This window comes from Cupressus sempervirens, chromosome 10 (genome assembly GCF_028749045.1).
Source record: "Cupressus sempervirens isolate cs-2001-9-10 chromosome 10, ASM2874904v1, whole genome shotgun sequence".
Lineage (NCBI taxonomy): Eukaryota > Viridiplantae > Streptophyta > Pinopsida > Cupressales > Cupressaceae > Cupressus > Cupressus sempervirens.
Genome location: NC_143127.1, coordinates 314,708,207 through 314,724,589, shown reverse-complemented (window position 1 = coordinate 314,724,589; position 16,383 = coordinate 314,708,207). Strand labels below are relative to the sequence as shown.

The following is a 16,383-nucleotide window of genomic DNA, read 5'->3' as shown; positions in this document are numbered from 1 at the left end:
CTAAATTCAACTTCTCCACCTTAGCCTCTTCGTACTCTATTTGTTTCTTTTTATGGAATGTGTGTGCTGGGGTATCATCAATTGAGACCGTACCTTCTATGTGGTCCTTGTAACACCCTTGATAACTGTCCTTAGATTCCATCTCCTAAATCTGCAACATATTACCCTGGTTGAAACTCTTCATAATCCTCCATTTGCTAGTGAAACTGGTCGTTGAGGGAATTTGTTTCATCTTCTAAACATTCTTCTAGTCGTAGAATGGCTTCTTCATCTAGCTCAATTCTATTGCTCTCCTCTCCCTCGGCTTTTGAATCAAAAGTGAGCTCTTGACTTTCAAATTGGCTCCTTAAGTCAATTGTGTATTTCTGACCATTAACTTCGATAGAAAGAGTATTTTTCTTCCATTTGTGATTTGCCTTTGCTGAGATTAACCATGTTTTCCCCAATAATGCACAGTACCCCTTCTTCTCCAGAGTAGTCACTACAAAATCGAGGAAGAAATAATGATTCCTAATAACCCCCTTTTGTCCCATTAAGGTTCGAATGGGGTGGACAACTACTTCCTCAATGGGGTGCGAAGCATATTTCCATTCCAATGAATTTCTTTTCTTGTAGCTGACTTCCTAATGCTAAGATGATAGATTTTCGGGGCCACATGAAAGCTTCACATAGCGTTAGATTGGTGACACTTGAAGGCATCTAGGTAGCTCAACCAATTGTCTTGTTAGTTCAACCTATTGACAAAATGTGGTACATGGGGAGAAGTCCATGGAGAAAACAAGTATAAGTATGCCAATAGTGCAAGATGAGGACACATCGTCGTTAACAGAAACATATCACTTGTTGGGGAAATTTGCAATTATATTGCCTCCTTCACAGACTCCCTTGGAAGTACAGACAGAGGATTGAGTGCGAACTCTAGAGGATCCCTTGGAACCAACAATAATAAGGATGGCAACTTCATTTGAGGAAACAGTCAGAGACTTCTTTAAGAGTTACAGGGCTTGGAATGGACCACTAAGGAGATCATGAGAGAGGCTCAGGGTCAGAACTTAGAAGCGGCCATCAGAGCAGCACAGTCACTGGTAGCATTTAAGTAGACAAAATGCTATAGGGACTAGAATTTACTTATGTAGAGTGGATTCGACCATGACCAGGTAGTAGTGATTTGGCAAGCTGGATATACTGTCCCCATGACACTTGGGCAACCACTTCTCATACAAAAACTAGCCCAGATGGAGGAGGCATTGCGATGCGCATTACTAGCACTGCAGCAGGAAAAGTACTTCACTAGGTGATTGGAAGAAGAAAAGGAATTGGCAAGACGAAAGGAAGTAGAATGTCAAGTTGAGAAAGCTACTTTGGAAGTGAAGTTGGCAGATGCAAAAAAGGATAGAATTGATGCTTTGGTCCTACTTCAAGGAATTCGAGCTAAGCATATGGCTGCAGAGCAAGAGTTACAATGTATTTGCTAGCGAGCCTCCAATCCAGGGACGTCCTCCCACCCTACTTAATGAAGAATAGTTTTTTTCTAGTTTTATTGGGTAGTCGACTGGAAGATGACTTCTTTTGTTTGGGGGGATAGATGCAGGGTCTAATAATACAATGTTTTAATTAATGATAGTTAGTTGGGGTTGGGTAGTTGTTAGCGAGGGATGTGTCAGTTGCTCTTCCTAACCAACCAACCTATATTAAAGAACTTTGGAATATGAATGATGTATTGTTTATTTTGGCAATCAATAAAATATATGGTTTCCCTCGCCAACTTGGTACACATAATAATTGTATTAAATGCTCTTTTGATTCTGTGCATTTGAATGTATGTTCTGTTATTCTAGTTGATATCCATTCTATAGGGCTTGATCCCATGTTGATTCGCTCCTACTAATTGGAATGTGAGTGGCCATAGGGTTGGTTTCCCAAGAGCCTTGCAAGCCTCTTTAGTGAGGACATTAACACCCGAGCCTCCATCTACAATAGTATTGGTCAATCGGTATCCCATAATCTCCAACTCCACCTCCGTCGATGTCCTTCCCATTCCTATGGTAAATACAAAGTTATTGTCTTTAGCATTTTTTACTTCCTTCTTCAATGGCTCTTCCTTAGTATTGTTTCCATGTGCTATTGCCACCCTTAATTGCGGCAGGGTCTCCAACAAATCTCAAATCTTTACTGGTAGAGTGGTGTATTGGACTTGCTTCATGATGTGAGTTTCTAGGATGGACTTGGTTGAGGAGGTTTCAGGAGCTCTTACCTTCGTTTCCTTATCCATTATCTCCCGGATCTCCCTCGTGGCTTCGTCCAACCTCTCCTTTTCCGTACTTGCATTCGAATGTGTGAGGTTTTTGGCCTACAATCGAGTGATAACTAAGACATCCTTGTCTGATTCTGCCACCTTCAACATGTTCACACTGTTCTGATTCATATGATTTTTTCCATTCGCGTGCCATATAGTTATGCAGGTTTTAGAATGCCTTGTAGGGTCTTCCTTCCCGTCTCTTGTGAACCTCAAAAGTTTTTGTTTTTCTGTGGCCATCCTTTTCTTGCTCCTCATTTGACTGTTCCCTCTTGCTGGGATTATGTTCCCTTCTACCGGGAGGGTTTCTTGGGTGCTTGTTTGGAGACTTCTCCTTCTTCCCCTAGTTCCTCCTCTCTGTGACTAGAGATTTGTTTGTGAGTATAATGGTGTTCCCTAAGTGTCGGGGTCTTAGGATTCGTCCACCCTTCTTTCCTTCCATGTTCTTTTGAGATTTCCAAATTGGCAATGCTCTTTAATGTATTTTCAATTAAATTTTGTTCGAGTCGATTTGGCTCGTGGGATTGATTAACACGTTATCTGAAGTTGTGACGTCTTTCTCCTTGCTCATTATGTAGGAGTCGCCGCAAGGCAATTTCCCCCTCGACTTCTTTTTGTACTCGCCTTGGGTCCTTGTTTGGAAGTAGGGGCATGAATAAATTTTTTGTCTATTTGTCTTCCTTGGATTTTCTCTCGCCTAAAGTTCATGTGTATTATTTTCAGTCAATTATTGGAGCACTTGTTGCCTTCTCCGGTCTCTTTGTACTTTGGCTCTTTCTTCCTCCAAGCGTACCAAGTTTCTTGCCAGCAACTGAGGAATTTGTCCAAGCAGGTAGTACATTGCTAGTGGCACCGTGAGTTCGTCCAATACTGTGCTTTCTGGAACCACTCTCTCTTAGGCTTCCCTTTGCATGTACTGGTTAATAGAGACTTCCTAGGCTGCCGCTTGATCTCGTGTAACTTGATCCTCCCTTGTGATTTACTCCTCTGTCCCGTCACTATTTGTTATCTCTATCCGTCGAAGGAATGGTCTACCCATTACTCCATTCTATCTAATATATGACCTCCAGGATTGAACTCAGGCAACAACGCCAAAATTTAGAATGGTTACCAACCAGAATAATAAATCATATATTCAGTTGCACTTGAATCAACAAAGCATTTAACACTAATATCATAAGTACAAAAGTGGGCAAAGAAAACCAGTATATCTTATTGATTACCAAAAAACACAAGTATATTATTCATAGTTCAGTTTTCTTAAATAGAGTTCGGTTGGCTACGAAAACCAACTGACACATCCCCTTGCTAACAACTACCCAACCCCAAACTAATTATCTTTAATTACAACATTGTATTTTTGGGCCTTACATTGAGCAATTAAAAACCCACATGAGCTTATGGGTGGAAGATATTGATTGTTGAAAATGAATTAATTATGGCATGCTGAGGAGATGGTTAATTAATCATGTGTTCATGGTAATAACAATAAATTGATTAAATTAATTAAGAAGTGGTCCTGGTGGATTAAATTAAAATTAATTAAATAAGAATGAGAAATTAATTAGTTAATGGAATTAATCTTGTTGGGTAATGAATTATTCAATAAATGTGTTGATGGCGTAGTGAATTGGCTAGGATGAATTGCTGTGTTGGTTAAATGATTAAATGTGGCGATGACAAAAAATAATTTTCTTCACTCAGCATTTGGTTGGTCTTGATCTGTCTCAGGTCTAAACACAACTAGTTAGGGTTATCTGCAGCCAGCTCATGCTTATTCTCTGTCATTCACAAAGTAAAATTTCTTTTACATTATTGCTACCTCTTGCAAGTCATTATTGCTCGCCTCTTGTACTGTTATAAAGTAAATGCATCTAAAATTCTTCGATAAAAGTCCTTGTTACATTTATAGATCGGAAAGGTGTAAATTCAATAATTTATTACTCCAAAGCTATTGCCATGAGTTTAGTTTGATGAAAATTTTGGGTTTCTATATATAGGGGTGGTGGAGTAATGGATTTGGTTATGGATTATGGATTGGCATTCTTGTTTCCTTTGGATGCTCTGTTATTCCAGTCCCATCAGTGGTTTGGAAGAAGCACTTTGACTTGGCCGGAAAAACAACTTGTAAGGTTGGTTTGACATTTTTTTTCTTCTTTTGATTAAAAGACTAGTACTATTTTCTTTGGAATTCTTGCTTACTTTCAAACCAAAGATGATCAGTTTTGCAAGGGCTCCACAGGGGTCTATGTTGCTTTTATTGTATATAGCAAGTCACAAATGCTTTGGGACTTACAGGAGGAAAGGAAGATCTATTTCTTGGTAATATGGACCAGGGACTGAAGGCTCAACAACACTGCACATGCCAGAGTCTTAGATTAATAAGGCAAGCATTAAAGTAGATGATTATATATAATAGTGGCCTATGCAATTGCCGATCATCAGTTCCCTAAAATTGAACATAGACCTATGCTATGCCATTCCGTTGTAGTGAACATCCCTTCTCTGCTAAGATTTTCTGGAGTGGTTGGAAATATATCTGGTCGGATGCTGGCGCCCTGTGGATGTGCACAGGAAGTGCATCCAGAAGGTACCTGTGAGCTTCCACAAGCATGTGCGGGCCCACCAACAAAACTGACATTTTTTTGATAAAAAACAGTGCCTTCACAAGGCAGCTGTGAACTACCACAAGCATCTGTGGGCCCACTGTCAAAACTGATGCGTTTTTTTGATAAAAGAACAACTCTATAGTATTATGCAATGTAGAGTCTAATTACCTAAGCTGTTTAAACTTGTCAACTTGGATTACTCAATCTAGCAACTGCTTATATTAGACTAGCCTGATGTAAACCAGCTGCTTACTTTCTAGAGCTTGTCAATTTTATTGCTCAACATGGCATTTGTTTATATGTAGACAAGGCTGATGTAAAGAACTACAAGAATTAGTCCAATATGTCTTCTATATAAGCTGTTCTAGATAATTAAAATATGTTGTTTACTTAAGTTCTTGTAGGTAAGATCACATTCTGAAAACCAAAAACACAAGCAAATAGCGTCCAGAAAATTCGATTTTACCTTTAGCAATTGTATGCAAGAATCACACTCGTCAAAGCAGGATTTTGCAGCATCCTTAATTGCACATCATTCTTGTATTGTCTTCACAATGTGTGAGCCATGGCTGTCAGCTTTACCACTTTTGGCTAGACCATTTCTATTATGCAATTTGTCAATCTTACTAGTTAAAAAGCTTTTGCAATGTAGAGTCTGATGACCTAAGTTGTTGAAACTGTTTGTACGGAGACCAGCCTAATGTAAACAGCTGCTTAGCTACTCAAGGTTGCCAATTTATTGCTCAACTTGGCAATTGTTTATGTGTACACAAGACCGATATAAACAAATGTCAGATTGAGTACAATATGCCTTCTATTTAAGCTGTTCTAGACAAGAATGAATACCCTGGCAGCAATAATGAGCAAGAAAAAGACACTGCATAAGGAGTGAGGTGTTGCAGAGAAGGAGGGAAGAGTGTCCTCCAAAAGGGTCTGAGTAGACCTGTATGCAAATATAGACAGGACATACAATATGTATGACAGAATTCCTTAAAGAGACATGGTCTATTAGATTTGTTGGCACTTCCAAGCAATTGCAATTCACTGGTTTTCACTACATCCATCTTGCAGAAGCTGGAGACTTGATCGTTAATGGAGACAATACATTGGTAAGGTGAAGTAAAATGCCACAAGAATGTAGTTGATTGGTATTCAGAATGTGAAATGACATCAAACTGCCAGACTAGTGCCAATTATCTGGATAAACAGTTTTGCAAAAACTCATTGAACTATAGATCATGTTATGAATGAAATGGTTTAACAATTATTGTTGACTTAAAGGTAGTTGATGGAAGGCGCTAGCGGCAGATTTGAAAATGCTAGCTATGGTCAGCATCAGAGCCAAGCTGACAGCAAAGTCGTTTTGAGAAAGTTAAAACCAAATCTAACAATCTTGTGCAATGAATGAGATTATCTTGGAGGGGACTGAGTCCAGTTAACTCAGAATAAACATTTTGCTGATGTCACCAGTGTAAGTGATCTGTAATTTTTCTGAAATAAGAAGAATCAAGAAACCACAAGATCTAACATACTCTGCTACTTGTTATTCAAATGACAGTGTTAGAGAGAGGAAATTGTTCATCATAGTAGAAAACATGCTGAAATTGTTAATCATAGTAAGAACTCAATATTTTATTCTGGAAACCCTTCAAAGAGAAATATTATAGTGAGAAATACCATGCTAACTATTTTTAAAAGTATTAAATACCAAGTAGAATAGATTGCTTGGACACCCTCTTGCTCCTTCACTGGCAGTTTCTTTTGTCCTAGCCATTCTATCTACATGCTATGAACAACTGGATCTTTTTCATTCATCTATACAGTTAATGTTTCCTTCCATGATTTCAAAAGCTATTTTCTTCCTCATATATAAATATATATGAACAGGATTGTTCAACCAGGCCTTAGGAGTTTTTCTGCATGTAGTGAAATGTGAAATCACATTCGTTTTTCTGCATGTAGTGAAATGTGAAATCACATTCTGAATCTCTTGGCTAAACAGTTGGCACTGCTGTGCAGTACCACAGTCACTGTCTTGTCGGGAACACTTTCCAATCAGGGATCTATATGAGATACCAGCCTATCAGAAATATGTCCTTTTGCAGTTTTCTGCTCTATCTTGGTTCCATCTTGTCATGGTTGTTGATCTTTACACGAATCTATTTTATTGTAATTCTCTATAGATTTGTAGTACAATTTTCATGATACATATGGATCATGCCATTGACTCAACATGGACATTCATTGGTTATTGAGAATATGAAAGTGAACCTTGTGCAAATGGATGTTGCTGAAGCCACTCTTGCTGTCACAAGGGCTTACAAAAACAACCGTGAATCCAGAAGAATGCTTTATTTTATTCAGATTAGAAAGGGAATTCATATTTTCAATTATTATACAAAAACCTCTATTTCTTATTAAGCTTAATGTACTGTATTTTAAGCTAGTTTGATTTAGATTTATATCCTAGGTCAGTTAAGGGAGAATACTATAAGTATCTTCAGATAGTAAAAGGACAGAATTATAGAACAAGTCATTTAAAGATGAAATACATAAATCAATCAGTACATATTCAAACGTGGATTTTAGCAATTGGTGATACTTTGATTCAATGAAATAACAAATAGGATACAAAACATATGGATACAAACAGGGAGACTGTGAATAGAGATTCTTATGGCCAGAAAGAATTGAACACATCATACTGATTTTCCTAGACTTCAATATCTGTGGGGTTTTTTGAGTTGGAGTGGCTAAACCCCTATATATGCATAAATCCCTATGTATCTATAATACATCTATAAAAGGTTGCAAGAGTGGTTCACATTCCATAACTATTGTCAATTGATCTTTGAAATACTAATGGTGGTTGATGGTACAGTGTATTCAGATAAGGTTGTGTGCAACCTACACTTGTTCATAACTGAAGACTGCACAAATGGCCATTGTGTGTGTTGCAAAGTTTGCTAAGTGCTGTTTAAAGCTGTGCAAGTACTTGTGTGGTTGTGTAGGGCTGTTGATATTTGTTCGATTGTCCACGTTGCAGTGCAAGCACTGGCATTGCTATGTGAATGGCTATTATGCTTGTGTGGCAGCACAATGTAATATGTATTATGAACAGTGTGCAGATTCAATGGAAGGTTCTGTTGGAAGTTGGAATATGTGACACAAGCCAAGTTACTGAGTGCTGTAAAAGGCTTACTGGTGGATATGCAGCTGCGCACAAATCATATTTTCTAGATTGGTGTGACATCAAGGACTAGATGACATAATGGTCAAAGAGGGCCGATCCTGCAGTATTCCACATGGATAGGCTGGGTTGAATTCTCTTAATTAATGAATCAGATAGTGGATGGAGGGATGGGATTAAATTTACTACAAGGGCACTTGAAACATTTTAGGAAAGTACGCTTTGTGGCAGCCACATTTAGACTTCAGATGACATATTGATGGTCCAAAGAGTCTTAATTGAAGGCTTGATTTATGTGGTGGACTTTGTTATAAATTCCATATCCAGATTTAAATTGACATAGATTGCATGTTGTCCCTTAGATTCTCTATCTTCTAGCTACCTCGAGTCACAATGGGTTTATGAAGATCACTTGAGTACTATTAAATTTGATGTTCCTTGTCAGTATGAACTTTGGGCTATACTAGGGCTTGGATCAGACTCTTGAGTCTGAGTTGAATCTTGCTCTTATTCTTGAAATTAAGGATATTGTCGGTATGTACCACCCATAGTTACTAGACTTTGCGACTCCAGGATTGAGTCGAGTGAAACATGTATTTTGACCTGTGGACTCTGACCCACCCAAGTCAGATCGTTTGGATTGACTCATTGAGCCAGCCAGACTTGGCAAATTCACCAAGTGCATAACCTAGGATTTGACCTCAACGTATTGGCTTTTTAAAGTGGAAAAAAACATCTTTTAGTTGTTTTGCTTTTACTTTTTGTGGTTTTAGGTTTTCCTCAAACACAAAGCAACATTCTTACATTTCCAAACATAAGAGAGGAAATAATGGATTAGACGAAAATATTGGGGTTAATGATGTTGTCTTTAGTGATGAAGACTTGGAATGGTGGGTTGATTAGGTGGATCAAGAGGCATAGGCAGTAGCGATGACAGAAGAGGCTAGAGCATGAGGATACTCATTAGATGACCTTGAGCCTAAGAGTTAGGAATTTGAGGATGCGTATGTGGATGTCACCAATGCTGGGCCTCAGGCACATGTACAAAAGCTGGTTGTAGAATTTGAAATGACCTAGCTTAGGCATACATGTTAGGTTGCCTGGTTGATTGGTCACTGATATAGGCTATTCTGAGCCTTAGTCTTCTAGGCTCTAGCTTTTATTTTGACATATGTTTTGAACTTTTGATTCCATGGATTTCATATTCCACGAATATTTTAAACATTTGACATTGACATTTTATATTTCTAATGTGTTATTTTGTTTAACTTATTTCCTTTAGAAATTCACATTTATACTTATGTGATCAATGTAGACTTGTGTACGTGTGCCAATTTTTTCCCCTCCAGATGTAGAGTCCGAGTCAAAAATCAGCTTTTTGAGTGTGAGGTGAGTCCATCTCTTGTAACTATGGTGGTTTGACGTGCATAGATTGAAGTGATAACAAGTGCACTTTTGAACTGATCCGTTGCCATTCTGAATAGCTTGTTTGATTTTAGGTAGCACAACTACGCTTTTACCTAGATAGGGGCTCTAAGCCACATGCATATTTTGACAATATGGTTGTAAGGTAGTGATGAATCACATGGATTAAATTTTAAGCCTTTTTTCTGTATTTATAAACATATGGTATTTCTGCACTCGTAAAAAACGTAGAATGCTAATCCTTCGCTTTTGTAATTGGAAAGTAGGTTTTCATGACAAATAGTTCTTTGTTGTTTGTTGGCTAAATTTTTTGTTAGTCACTGAGACCACAACTTACAAAATTGTGAGTTTAGACAACGTGTCATGAGATTTCTCTCTCCTCTTAGCAATAGGGGAGGCTTCGTTCTTACCGTAGGTGGTTTCAACACAAACCTAGCTGAAAATTCTTCTTAATCACATTCTCTTTTTTTATGAATGATTCATACTCAACTACAACTTTGAACCTTAGAAAATGCATCTATTGTTATGGTAACACCGATGTCTCTTGGGTTGACGTAGCAACAACACTAGAGACAACAATTGACTTATATATATTGTTAAAGGAAAACATGAACCCAAAGTCTTCTACGCTTGTCTTAAATGAGGATTCATTAACCAAAATAACCAGTATGGCACAAAGTTTCTTACTGGAAACTGTCAAACTTAATAAAAATACCTACAACTGAAGCTTACAGTCTTTAGTTCCAAGTTGCAGTCACTACAAACATTACAATTTGTCCTCTTACAACACATATTCTTCAAAATTTAAAATTGGCTCTGAATGCAATAGGCAGCTCAAAGTCTATAAAATTGAATTCAAATCCCTCTTGAACAAAGCTCCAAAACTCAAAATCAATATCCACAAAATATTGTCACATAACACCTTGAATCAACACAAAGTTTGAAGCAAGTTGCTCCTTCTACTGAAAGCAATTCAATTTACATCTAAGCTCATAGTCTTAGAGTGCAAATACAAATTGGCAGAATTTTCTTGCATTGCCAAAAGATAATTATTTATAACGAGCTCCCTCCTTTATATAGGAAAAGAGTAGTGAGAAAGGTTGACAAAGAAGAGGAAAATCGTTAACCATTTTGACTAATTCTTTAACTAACAAACTAACTAACTTTGACTTATTCAATGCTACATGGCTTAAAGCACTGCAACATGGTTACATGAAACAACTTTGCATGTGGTACTATCACATTTAATTGCATGTTTTTTTTACATTACATATAATCTGTCTAATACAAGTTACAAATGCATGATGAAAATATTCTAAGTATCTCACAAGATACGACTTCTATTACATATTGTTTTACTGGTCTTCATGTTGCTACAGGGATGCTTTATGATTGATGTGCTAAGGTTTGATTGAAGCATCTTGATTTGGAATAGGTTCTTGCGTCCTTGACCATTCTGCAGTATAATGGTGGTTGTTTCTTGAAAAGCATATTTGTTTCTTTCCCTCTCTGTCTTGAAAGCATTTTATGACTGCAATATTTTTATCTTTTATCCCTTTCTTTGTATGTTGTCATTCTTTAGTCACCAGAAAAGGCCATAATATGGTCTTTCAAGCTGGAACTTAACATATTTGGAAGGTATGCGTAAAGCTTATAAGTGGAAGACCTTTGAGCTATAAAAGGTGGAGGATTTTAGGCAAAGCCAGCTCTTCAAATGAGTGAAAAGCTCAAAAAATGGGATTTTCTGGAGGTACTGCACATGAGTAGACTACAAGCGCAGAGCAAGGAAATGAGGTGCATATGCATGTATATACAAATAGGAAGGTCATATACTCATAAGTGGAGTTTTTATGTCCCATTACAAGTTAATTGACAAGCACTTAAAACTCACGAATGAGATTTTTATGTCCGTTTGCAGCCTCGGCAAAGAGGGGCAAGGTGCATGCAAAACACTTAAGAAGTGGGTTTTTTAGCTTGCATTGCATAAGGGAAATACTTGTTCTTGTTGGATTGATTCAATGTTTAGTACGTGGTTTTTAATCTCGACTACATATACAAGAATGAATAGCTTCTTGCATATGCAACTTGGAGAATTTCTGATAGAAGAAGGATCATTTAAAAACATAAAATATGGAAATCTGAAAATGAAATGAAAGACTTGCATTTTTAAAAATATATACAACAGATGGAAAACAAAGGCCCAGAATTGCACAAGAAAAATTGAACTCCTTTTGCAAAAAATTAAAAATTTCTTTCAAAATCTTTGAGGAAATCTGAAAATTAATCCAAACGATTTTTGGATTTAGAGAAAGATTGCCAAAAATATGTTATATAGACAAAGATCTTGACTCAGTTTTCTTGAGAAATGAGTGCATACTCAATTCAAGATTGAATGCTGGACAAGTGTAGATGACGGAGAAACAAAATGCATAAGTTTAGCAACATGATTGAAAGAGTTAAATATGAAAATGTTTGAGTTTGGTAGAAGATGTAAAGGCGAAAAAATGGCGTTCAAGGAGGAAGGAATGTGGATTTGAATGAAGAAAACAAGCTGGAAATACCGTTTCTGTGCCTTAGGTGAGTTTCTAACTTCAAGTTGCAAGCGTTAAAGCTTGCATTTTCTTCAACAAAATCCGTTTCTGCTGAAAAAGTGCCTTAAATGTGCTTTCAAACTCCAAACACAGCTCTTAAACTTGGAAGTTTTCATCTCCAACCCATTTTTGATGAAAAACGTGCCCTAGATGGGCTGGTTTTTGTAAAATACAGCATGCAAATGCTCAAAATGGTCATCCAACCCTTCTGATCCGAAATGCAGCAATAGAGGAAATAAAAACATGGTTTTTGGTAGACAAAATGCATGTATTTGCTAATAAAATCGCAACATCCAGACTTCAAAGCGAAGCACAACAATAGAAGAAGTAATGACAAGCTTTTTTGGGGTTTTACACATTAAAAATATCTGCAATAGCATATAAAATCACCAACATGTCTTTAAGTTAATAATGCCAGGATTTTTGGGACCAAACACACATGAATTTGGGCTAAAAATTGCCGCCATGAAGACTTTTGTATCTTAAGTTTATAATTGTGTGGTTTTTTAAGCCATTTACATGTGCAAACTCATTCGAAAATTTCCTGCAATGACTTGAGACGTGCTGTTTGGGACCATTTGCATATGTTTTTTATTTTATGTATGTTTAATATATGCAAGTTTATAATGTTGTGGTTTTTGAATCACTTTACACATATTTAAAACTCAATGTATTTATTTGCATCTAAAAACCTCACCATTATGAAAAACCTCACCATTATGACTCAGGACTTTAAATATCTTGATAGTGCAGTCTAAAAGATGACTTGCATATGTGATAACATGCAATGTTAAATCAAAACCCTAGTTAATTGCATGACAAGTATCCCATGTTTTTAAATTTACATGTAGCTATAACTTTAATCAAGAGACATGCAAAAGGACTGGAAAAGCCCTCGATGGCATTAATAAATCATTAAAACCTTTATTTAAAACTTCATACAGTGATGTGAAATTTCAAAATGGCATTCTAAACTCATGTTACATGTAAATGACAACTTTATTTCATGCCATTGCCATTAAAAAGCTGACTTCTGAAGGATTTTTAATAAGGATACGCAATCAGGCCAAAAAACCTCGCCTATAGCATGCTTGATTTCTTAATAACTTGAGCTAGACAACTCTATTTGAGGCCTCAGATAGCTCAAAACAAGTAGAATTTCAAGGCCTACAATCCTAGGGAAAAAGCGACATAAAAAAAAAAACACAATAATAAGAAAAATATGAAGAAAATACTTGAAGGTTGCTAAAAATCTTGTTTTCAGATAAGAAAAACTCATCTTGACGAGCAATAAGATGATTATCTTGACAGAAACCCTAAAAAATATGCATGAAAAGCGTAAAATAAAGGACAATTCAAGGAGGACGAATTGCCTTTATGACACATTATGCAATACATCAAAAACATAAAGGATACACCTACGAATCTATGAGAAAATTGCATAGGGTTGCCCCAATTTTGTGATGTCAAAACTGAGGATAACATTTTTCCACCAATATCTTTAATATGCTCATACTATTGTTTATTGAACTTATTAATTTATTTCTCTGCTTGTTGCTTTTTAAACAGTGAATCAGACAAGACAGCACAGTTATACTTTGCACTTTTTTTTGCGATATTTCATTAATGCTTGTCAAAGAAGCCTCTTATGAAATGATTTAACTATGCTAGGCTTGAAAGAATTTATACGAGGATATACTTACAGTTTGATCATATGTCTATCTATTCGCCTTTTTGAGCCAACAAGTTTCAATCATATTTCTCCATGTGTCTTTTTTACTTGACAGTACAATTGTTTCAGAATGACGACTTCCTATGACGAGATTGTAACCTTCAAACGTAAACTAACCTCATTTGCCAATTTTTTGATGAAGAGATTTTGAACTTTATGATTATGTAATATGAATTACAAAATTCTTTTTGAAGGCACAAACATAATGAGCTTTTAACTTTTTTCCATGTCTAATGTTTAGAAATTAAATATTTCCTTAATATTGCAGTGTTTTTAGCATTATTCTACTTAATGTTGGATTTTTTTTTTTCTAGCTTTACAAGGCCTTCACAATTCATTACTTCGAGCGAACAAGTTCTACCAATTTCTTTGCACATCTTTCAGTTTGTTTTCACTGAGAATTTTCAAATTTCACTCACATTTAACTTCTTTAAAGTTATCACTTTTTAATGCATCTGGTATTTCTGTATTGTTGATATTAAGTCAATCTTAAACTACTTGTGCAGAGAACCCTTTTGAATCCGAGAAAAACTTGTATGAAAGCTGCTTGTCCTTGGATAATGGCTATCCCCTTGATTGCTTTTGCACCCATACATAACTCATTATTTAGAGAGACTATTCTATAGTTTTTAAATTTATAAGATTAACCAGGGAAAAAATCGACTACTTACAGTTACAAAACAGAAATCTATTGTACAGTGCTGATCATAAATGATGAGCACAATTAATTGAATACTTAACTCTTTAGGTGGTAATTAGGAGGGATCCTTAACAGGAAATTACTACTCTGCATAACTAAGGAGATATCAGAGGGAGGGAATGTGTGTTGATTGCTAAATAAGATTTACATTTACCCTGGAACCCATGAGTGACGTTTGATTATACTGATCATAAATGATGAGCACAATTAATTGAATACTTAACTCTTTAGGTGGTAATTAGGAGGGATCCTTAACAGGAAATTACTACTCTGCATAAATAAGGAGATATCAGAGGGCGGGAATGTGTGTTGATTGCTAAATAAGATTTACATTTACCCTGCAATCCATGAGTGATGTTTAATTATACTGTGAAATTTTAACTCTATTAATGACAATCTCATAAAATTCAATGCATAATTAGTGCATAGAAATTTTTTAGGACCTAAATTGTGTGCTCATCAATTTCGGTTAGTTTTTTCCTTTATTCATAAGAATTGTCCAATTAAATTACATGTAGATATTGACATAATGATCCAAAAGCCATACAATAGGTGGATGATTGCAAGCATATAAAGGAGAGAAAAAATCAGTGTTGATAAGTGATAAAATAGATTAATGGATTGCAAAATACAAAGCACAGCGTAATTTAATATGAGCGTGTTGATTGGTGCAGGATGACAGCAGGTTTATTGCGTCTAATTTATTTCCTTATCTATCTCTTCAAATGAAGAGAAAGAAAGATCACGGTAAGTTTTCACTACACCTTATTCTGTTTACATGTCAGCTATCAGGATGCATTGTGGAGTAAACATAATGTTAGTTAAACTGAACATTTTGCTGGATTACAAGTAAATGCTAAAATGCACAACTAGTAAGAGGAATTGGTTAATTGTAATATACATAAAAAAGTAGAAAATTCTATCACTCAAAATAGTAGAAGTGATGGAAAATGTAACTAGATTGCCTAGTTGATCTTTTGAGAAAGAGAATATTAACTGTCCTTATATCAATGAGTTTAACATCAATAAGAATAATTTTAATTCAAGGATTGCTGTTTCTGAATTTATAAGATCTAGATTGTCATCTAAAGCAAACCATTTTAAATGTAGAGAAAGAATCAACATGTGCAAAAATGAGATGTACAGTAAGGGTGACATATTCTCGTCCATTGAATTTAATTGATAGACAAAAGAACACTTAGATTATGAAGTTTGTACCCTAAGAGACTAAATCCTAAAATGTAGGGAAATAACTAGTCATGACAGGTGTACAAAATGTAGAAGCAAATAAGGAAACTGCTTTCCAGTCCTTCCTTAGTGTAAGAAGCTACATCTATGTCAATGACGTTTGTATTTACTCCAAGAGCATCTGGATCTAGTTTGAAAGTCCTGAGAAAACAATTCTTATGATATTTGATTATCCCTATACAATTTAGAAGCTGAATATCTTATGGCATTTAATACCAAAGAGCCTGGAGCTGAACTGAACAATTGAAATGTTTACAGGTTCATGCTCGTAGAAACTTACAGCAGGAGCAGAATTAAATTAGTGAGACTCTCATAGCCATATGACAGTATAAATATCAGCTTTTAATGAAGTTTTGATGTGTGAGAGACAATTTAGGGCCCACATTTTCAAACTCTCATTCCAATTCACCTATTAACTCTTTAGTAAGTAACATAAATAATGAGCTTAGTTTCCCAGGTTTTGCTTTGTTAATAATTTTCCGTCTAGCCAAGTAAATTTGACTAGTCACAAGAATTTATGTTTCCTTGCAAAGGATTATCCAGTCATCCTCCATTACTCTTCTCATTATCATTATCAACAACAGAAGCAATT

The 16,383-nt window shown here is 35.9% G+C and overlaps 1 protein-coding gene across 3 annotated transcripts in view; it reads left to right on the top strand.

The window, feature by feature from the left end:
• LOC149533884 (Holliday junction resolvase MOC1, chloroplastic-like) overlaps window positions 1-16,383 on the top strand; it is a 112,999-nt gene that overhangs the window by 77,227 nt on the left and 19,389 nt on the right. Inside the window, exons 4-5 of one of the 3 annotated variants that reach the window (XM_089804795.1) lie at window positions 4,297-4,428; window positions 15,218-15,290. In XM_089804795.1, coding sequence (XP_089660921.1) covers window positions 4,297-4,428; window positions 15,218-15,290 — 205 coding nt within the window. Of the gene's footprint in view, window positions 1-4,296; window positions 4,429-4,594; window positions 5,078-15,217; window positions 15,291-16,383 lie in introns of those variants that run through there. The other 2 variants (XM_089804796.1, XM_089804797.1) reach the window with 2 other exon arrangements.